The sequence below is a fragment of the Geotrypetes seraphini genome, chromosome 2 (assembly GCF_902459505.1).
Source record: "Geotrypetes seraphini chromosome 2, aGeoSer1.1, whole genome shotgun sequence".
In the NCBI taxonomy this organism is placed as follows: domain Eukaryota; kingdom Metazoa; phylum Chordata; class Amphibia; order Gymnophiona; family Dermophiidae; genus Geotrypetes; species Geotrypetes seraphini.
In genome coordinates this window covers 13,702,157-13,710,353 of record NC_047085.1, presented here as the reverse complement: position 1 = coordinate 13,710,353, position 8,197 = coordinate 13,702,157, and the positions used below count along the sequence as shown (strand labels likewise).

General features: G+C 47.0%; 1 protein-coding gene across 1 annotated transcript in view; it reads right to left on the bottom strand.

Annotated features, from left to right (window-relative positions):
* Positions 1–600: 600 nt before the first annotated feature.
* The window catches only part of ZC3H3 (zinc finger CCCH-type containing 3), a 577,187-nt gene continuing 569,590 nt past the window's right edge, over positions 601–8,197 (bottom strand). Inside the window, exon 12 of the mRNA XM_033934356.1 lies at positions 601–913. Coding sequence (XP_033790247.1) covers positions 882–913 — 32 coding nt within the window. The 3' untranslated portion in view covers positions 601–881. The remainder of the gene's footprint in view (positions 914–8,197) is intronic.

The window sequence follows — 8,197 nt, the reverse complement described above, 5'->3', positions numbered from 1 at the left end:
GAGAAGGCCTACTGCTGAACAGGGGGGAGGTAAAAGGAAGGGAGAAGGGCTGCTGCTGGTCAGAGGGAGCAGTGAAGGAGTGCTGCTGAACAGGGGGGGAGGTGAAATGAAGGGAGAAGGGCTGCTGCTGGACAGGGAGAGCAGGGAAGAGATGCTGCTGGATAGGGGGAAGGTAAAACGAAGGGATATGGCCTACTGTTGGACAGAGGGGGAGGTGGGAGAAGGGCTGCTGCTGGTCAGAGGGAGCATGAAGGAGTGCTGCTGGACAGGGGGGAGGTAAAATGAAGGGAGAAGGGCTGCTGCTGGCCAGGGGGAGCAGGGAAGGGGTGGTGGTGGACAGCTGAGGAAAGAGAGAGACAGAAAGAAAGAAAGACAGTCAGACACATCTATTCTAGCACCCATTAATGTAACGGGGTTAAAGACTAGTTTGGGCATAATTCTCTACGGCACCCAGATGTTGGGTAGGCTAACACTGGTTCTGCTAGTGTTGTCTAAAAGAATACAGGTGACTATGTGCGTCCTATAACTCCGATCATTCCATTGGACAAGAAGCCTCCATGAATAGGATGTCTCATTCACAAACACTCCAGGGACTCAGAAGCAAATGAAAAGATCCTTTAATTCAACACTTTAAAAATTCCTATAAATCCTTTGGAAATAATATGTCTCTAGGAATTTATACAAACTAAAATGGTACTTTATTACTCACACAGCCGTGTGTAAAAACCTAATAGCAAAAACACACACTCTCCTGGCTCTGGTACAGGTTTCCTGAGAAGGTGCCAGGAGATCCTTGGAAGCAGTTCCCAGCAGTTTGGGAGTGAACTCGGCTCTGGAAGCACTCATAAGATTGCAGAGGTCCTGACAGCTGACCTTTCGGCTCACAGTCTTGGTTTGATCTGGAGAGGTTTCCCTGTAAGGAGAGATATGAGAGGGATCAGTCGGGGTCGCTGGAGACGGCAGAATTTACGAGCCCAGAGAAGCTCCTCAAGTGGCTCCAAATTCATTGCTTTCTCACTAGCCAGGCTTGCTGGCTTCAAGTTCCTAGTTTATTAAAAATGGGATTAAACGCTTATCATAACATTCAAAGCGTTGTACAATTAAAAAGCTAAAATATAAAATGGGGGAACACACAACAGATAGTGGACAGAATCTTCGTACAATCAGACATACTTGATTGGGAAAAAAGGGAGAACTAGAATTTTTAAGTAAAGTAAATATAAAAGGGTAACACAGTAGGACAGGGATGTCAAAGTCCTTCCTCGAGGGCCGCAATCCAGTCAGGTTTTCAGGATTTCCCCAATGAATATGCATGAGATCTATTAGCATACAATGAAAGCAGTGCATGCAAATAGATCTCATGCATATTCATTGGGGAAATCCTGAAAACCCAACTGGATTGCAGCCCTCGAGGAGGGACTTTGACACCCCTGCTCTAAAGGATGTAACAAATCCTTGGAAACAGGAAGAAGTTCCATGTGATTGGAGATGGGCTGATGTGGTCCTTTTTCAAAAAAGCAGTAACAGAGAAGAGATGGGAGGGAAGCTACGGAGGTGATAAGTTTTACTTCAGTGGTGGGAAAAAAATCACAGAACACTGCTGAAGGAAAGGACAGTGAAATGTCTAGAACAGACATGGGCAACTCTGGTGCTTGAGGGCCAGAATCCAATCGGGTTTTCAGGATTTCCCCAAGGAATATGCATGAGATCTATTAGCATACAATGAAAGCAGTGCATGCAAATAGATCTCATGCATATTCATTGGGGAAATCCTGAAACCCCGACTGGATTGCGGCCCTTGAAGAGGGACTTTGACACCTCTTCAATTGGATAAGAAAAAGTAGGGATTGGCTTCAGAAATAAAGGACTGAAGGATTGGAAAACTCATTCGTAGACATCTTTAAACAGAAAACATTTTAAACTACTCTTGAATTTGTCCAAACTTTGTTCTGCTCTAATAAAAAGTTGGGAGGGAGTTCCAGACCGAAAAAATGGTGGCTCGACGAGTGCCAATTATTTTAAGTGAAGGGATGTTGAGGCTATGTTGCAAGGCAGACCTTAATGTTCTGGGAGGATCATGGGGGCATTTGTTTTTTGAGTTTTGAAAGTTAATAAGGTAATTTTATATGTAATTCAGTACGAAATGGGTAACCAGTGTGCGTTCTTTAATAATGGAGTAACATGATCAAATCTTTTCGAGTTTGTAATCATTTTTATGGCCGTATTTTGAACGAGTTGGAGACGCCTAGTATCTTTTTGACACAGTCCTTTGTAAAGGGAATTACAATAATCGATTTTAGAAATGATGAGAGAATGAATTAAAATGTTGAGGGCCTTAGAGTCCAGAAGTGGAACTAAGGATCGGATCATCCTGAGCTTATAGCAACCAGGAGGAAGCTTTTAGGGTTATCCCCGGGGGAGGGGAGAGGGGTATAAACAGAGCACCGTTTAAGTAAAGGGCAGCTTCCATCTCCCCAAGCGCCAGGCTTTCAGATTTCTTTAGATGGTGTACCCTGTGACATAATGAAAAGCTTTGGGGTGCACTGCTGCTTGCTTTATTTCCAGAGCATCCTGATTGCGGGATCTTCTGCCCAGCACAGAGCAGACACTTTTTCTACCATGCTATAAATAAAGTGGTATTGAACGCCAGGAGGAGCTTCTTGTGATGTGAAAGGGATTCATTTCACAACCTTTGGCATTGCCCCAGACCGTTGCGCTAGGGCAGAGCAGCGATTCTCTCATACCAACCACTTTTGTTATTAGACCTTGACTCAATAATGATCACATAAATCCCCGGAAGATTCAGCAGGTCCCATCTAGCGGCAAATGGATTGCGCTTTTGCTGCTGGTTTTAAACACCAACCATCAAACAACGTTTACAGAAATGGGTTGAAGTTTTGGCCGAATCTTTACACAAACTTCCAAGAATAATTCTATACGTGGTATTATGTAAAAGCCCTCTCTGAGCTATCGACTGTGATGAAGACCATCTCGTGAAATCACCAAGGCTGTAATTCACTGAAGTCTACTTGAAAAAGTGCATCATTCATAGAAAAGAGAGAACCTGAGGCACCTCTCAGCTGTTGGGCTGTATTTCCGAGAGGAATAGACAGAATGAGGTGCTGTATTTATTTTAGGATCTGTAACAAAGTGGACATCTTTGAGGGAGTAGACTGTGGCTTTAACTTGGTTTTACTGCAGATTTTACTGGCTAAGCAATGCAGAAATCATTTCACATGGATTTCATTACTACAGACCAAACTAAAACACATGTTAATGTGGCCATGCAGGAAGAAAAAGCTTGTCATGCACATCGTGCATGGGAAACTTTTCATCTGGTCAGAGGTAGTGACATAAAACTCCCCAGATGCATGGCCCTGCCCTGTTCTGCCCCAGTCCCGCCTTGCTTCACCTCCAGCCCTGCCCCATTCCACCACCAGCCCTGCCCCGCCCCCACAAAGCTTCGTCTCTTCTTTCCCAACCTCCGGGTCGAATCTAGAGGGCCTCCAAGTATGTGCGGATACGTGTGACGTCATTCGCGCATGTTCTGAGGCCCTCTAGACGTGACCGGAGCTCAGGGCTTTCCAAAACCCGGACAAAGTGCTGGGTTTTGGAAAGTCCGTCTAGGCACCTGGACAGCCCTCTAAAAAGAGGACATGTCTGGGTTTCCCTGGACATCTTGTAACCCTAGGTCAGCGGCACCCCTTCTCTTACTAGAATCAGACCACCCCTTCCCCCTCCTGACCCAGGCACTCCTCTGGATATTAAGAAAGCAAGTTGCCCAAGTAGTCTATTGCCCCCCCTCCTGACCCTCTTTCCCTGCTATTCAATCAAAGGAGATCCCCCCCAGCCCCCGCCTTCTAAACAAATTCCGTAGTATCTAGTGGGACTCTCTCCCACTCATCCCGAGACTCAAAGCCTAGGCCCCCCCCCCCCAGATCCATGTCTTAAACAAAGCAGGAGCAATGTCCACTTACTCCTCTCTCCAGCACCAATGGGGCAAGGCACTGAAGGCACAATGAGTTAGCTTCGCTCCTGCTTGTTTGAAGTACAGGGTGGGCGGGGCCTAGGCTTGGTCTCACTAGTCTAGCAGCAAAGTTTTCGGGAACTGGAGAGAGAGGGAGGGAGGGAGCTACTAGACTACCAGAAAATTTGTTTAAAAAAGTGTGAAGAAGGGAAGGGGGCCACAACCAGGGATGTTTTGGGGGGGGGGGGGTTCGTCATGCGGGGGTGGGGTGAGTTCTTTTTGGAGCAAGCAGGAAAAGGTGTGGGGTTAGAGCAGCGGTCTCAAACACGCAGCCCCCCCAGGGACTATTTTGCGGCCCGCAATCTGTCCTCATCTAAAGCAGGGGTCCCCAATCTGCTTCCCTTCCCACTGCCCTCCCCCAAGCCACCGCAATCGGGGAACAGGCCAGTGCCCGAGGTCTTAGCTCTCCCTGCATATCTTCCCCAGCTTGGAGCCGACCAATTCTCGCCATCCGACATCAAATCTAATGTCGGGGAGGAAGTTCCGGGCCAGCCAATCGCTGCCTGGAAACATAATTAAATGCACAAAAAAATAAAGTCACCAGACAACAAAGGTAGGGAAAATGATTTTATTTTCAATATAGTGATTGAAATGTGTCAGTTTTGAGAAAGGAAAGATATTAAACTTTAAATGTGAGGGCGCAGAAAAAATATTTAATGACAATTTTGCATAAGGTAAAACTCTTTATAGTTTATAAATCTTTAACTGTTAAAGGAAAGATTTATAAAATATAAAGAGTTTTACCTCATGCAAAGTTGTCATCCTTATATAATAAAACCCTAAAGCACGCATGCGCTCTTGAAAAATCGTGATCCCTGGCGCCGTGTTTTCTGATCCATGGCCGCGTTCCATTTTAGAACGCGGCCAGGGATCACTCTGGCCACTCCCCTCCTCATTCACCAACCCGAAGCAAGCTCCTCACCAATCGGAAGCAAGCACCTCATCTCCCGCCTTCGCTCACCGCTGCTGCTGCCGCTGATCCTTCTCTTCGGGGCAGCCTGTGATCGTGGCCAGCTTTGGCGGGCCTCGTGGGCCGCTTTTCGGCCTCGGTGGCACGTTCCCTCTGACGCACGGATTGCGTCGGGAGGGAGCGTGCTTCCGGGTTGGGGAGCAGCCTGTGAGGTTCGCTGGGGCCGGCCACCACAATCGCGGCCTGGAGCAAGCCAGAAGACGCCGGGATGCAGGGAGGGTAAGCAGGGGAATCAATACAGGGGGCCAGAGGGAAAAGGGGCTGCTTTGGGGGGAGGGGTGTGCTGAGGGGAGACAGAAGGGGCCATGGAGAGACAGGGAGAGGGAAAGGGGACTTCTTTGGGGGAGGAGTGTGCTGGGGGAGACAGAAAGGGCCATGGAGAGATAAGGAGAGGGAAAGGGGGCTGCTTTGGGGGGGAGGTGTGCTGGGGACAGACAGTTTTGCTCTGGGGGAAATAAAGAAGGGACCATGGAGAGACAGGGAGAGGGAAAGGGGGCTGCTTTGGGGGAGGGGTGTGCTGGGGGGAGACAGAAGGGGCCATGGAGAGATAGGGAAAGGGGGCTGCTTTGGGGGGTGGTGTGCTGGGGACAGACAGTTTTGCACTGGGGGGAAGACAGAAGGGGCCATGGAGAGACAGTTAGGGAGAGGGAAAGGGGGCTGCTTTAGGGGGAGGGGTGTGCTGGAGGCAGACAACTTTGCTCAGGGGGGAGGGGGAGACAGAAGGACACAGACAGCGGCCAAGGAGAGAGAGAGATAAAGAAACACAGACAGACAGACACACATATATTCTAGCACCCGTTAATGTAACGGGCTTAACGACTAGTTTCTTTACTAAGATATTAACTATTTTTTCTGCGGCCCTCCAAGTACCTACAAATCCAAAATGTGGCTCCACTAAGGGTTTGAGTTTGAGACCACTGAGTTAGAGGGATGTTTATCGCAGCATCTGGTGGGGGTGAGGGGCTGATTTATGCCATAAGTTTAGTTTAATGTAGCGATAATCTTCATGCTCTTCGTAGCTGATCTTAACCTACTGACTGGTCCGTCTCTCAAAGATCTTTTCTACACTCAAAACTTTGGGCTCCTTTTACAAATCCACGCTAGTGGTTTTAACGCTATAGCGTGCACTAGCTCCAAAAGAGGCGGTAGCAGCTAGCGAGTGCGATAATTTAGCGCATGCTATTCCGCGCGTTAAGGCCCTAGCGTGGCTTTGTAAAAGGAGCCCTTTATCTTTTCTGTCATAGCCCCCTGCCTCTGGAACGCAATCCCATCTCATTTTCGATCGGATAACTTAAAACTATAAAAACTTTTTTATTTCAAGATGCGTATCAAAATTCTGGATGAAATCCTTTTTTTAAATCCAATTTTTAATTGCTCAAAACAACCGCTTTCCCTCCCCTCTCCTTTTTTGTTCTCTCCCTTCCCCTTCCTTCTATTTTTATTTTGACTTCGATGTCATTTTAAATCTTCCCCTCCCTCAGTGCCTTTTGTATCTATTCTGTCCTTGTCTGGATTTTATGTTCTCCTATTTTTATTGCATTTTTTTTAAAACTCCAATTTTAGGAATTGTAAACCGTCCAGATATCTGTTTGATGGTTGGTATATCAAATTGTAAATAAACTTGGAAACTTTCTGCATGAGCCCCAGAAAAAGGTGGTTACCTGTGAGTGTCCGGACCGCAGTTACTTTAAGGTGTGTAACAGACAGACTGAGGCAGGCACGTGGCAGCTGTAGATCAGTGGTGTAGCCAGAGCTGGGGGGGAGGGGGGGTTAGCCAACCTTAAAGCGGGTGAGCAGTAAGCATACGGATACGGATCTGAACTGCTCACATTAAGTCCCATTTAAAAACAATTTAACTCCTCGCAAGCTTCGGTCACAGCTGGTTTTCCATGAAAACTGAACCAACCAGACACGGAAACGACATGCTAGCAGAAATACTGTGCTTCTGTGACACCGCAAAAACTGGACTGGAAACGACTGGAACAACGAAGAAAACGCATTTCCCTCCGAAATGGAAAAATTGGATATGCCCAAAGCTGCCATATTTAAATAAATACTTTTTTGTGTAGCTAATCTGCCTTTTAATAGCCAGTCTCTGAACAGACATGTACGTTTATGTTCATTCAGTGACTTCAGTTTGCAATTGGAGAAAGGGAAAATGCACCATTTGTCACACCTTTCAACGTGCTTCTTTCAAATTTCTCCTTCATTTTCTGTTTATCCCTATCTTCTTCGTTTCTTTCTCTCTTTCTGAAAATGGTTTTCCCCTTTCATCTTTTTCTCAATCTCTCTTTTTTGCTTCTCTTTATACCTGTTTTATTCCCCCCCCCCCTTTTAAACATATACTCTTCACTCTCCATCTTTCACTTTTCTCCTATCTCTAATCTTCCAATTGGGTCCTGGTCTTCTTTCCCTTTTCATCATTCTGGAGTCCCTCATTTTCACCCTCTGTATTCTGTTCTTCTCTAACCCTCATCTTTCTTTCTTTCTTTCTCTACCTCTCATCCCCAGCTTCTTTCCTGCCTTCAGAATTTGTCAGCCCCCCAATCCTTGCTTTCTAAGGATCTCAGCTCTCCTACTGTCTTACTCCTCCTTTCAACCCCTCCCCACCTTTGTCCACCCTGGGTCCCTCATATCTAACCAACCCTACTTTTACCCCCACACAATCACCTAGTGCCCATTTTCCTAATGCCAAACCAGACTCCACTCTCCCCCCAACCTACTCAATACTCTAACTGCCGAATCTGTGCCCTCTTACCTACTCTCCCGGTCTTCACTTAGCTTTGAGTCTCTGCTTCCCCTATCCCTATATCTCCAGCTTCTACTTCCTTATATCATTCCCAAGCATCAACCCACCTGCGTCCTGAGCTCTTCCCCAGAATCCATCCTCTTTCCCCACTGTCTGCCCCCTCTTCCCCCAATGTCTGTTCCCTGCTCTCCATCAGCACCCTTTCTTTTCCTTCCACAATTATTTTATCAGCATGTCTCCCTGCCTCTTCTCTTCCCATTTACCAGTACCTGGCAACCTTCTACTCAGGAGGGAAGAGGAGCGCTCTAGCGGTGTAACTGAATGCTTCACAGCCTTTCCCTAATGACCAGCTCTTTCCCAAACACAATGGATGCCCACATCCATAAAACCAGGTCGATGAGTGCCCTGTCCTGGCTTACTGTTTATCTAACAAAATGAAGCTATCTGGGAA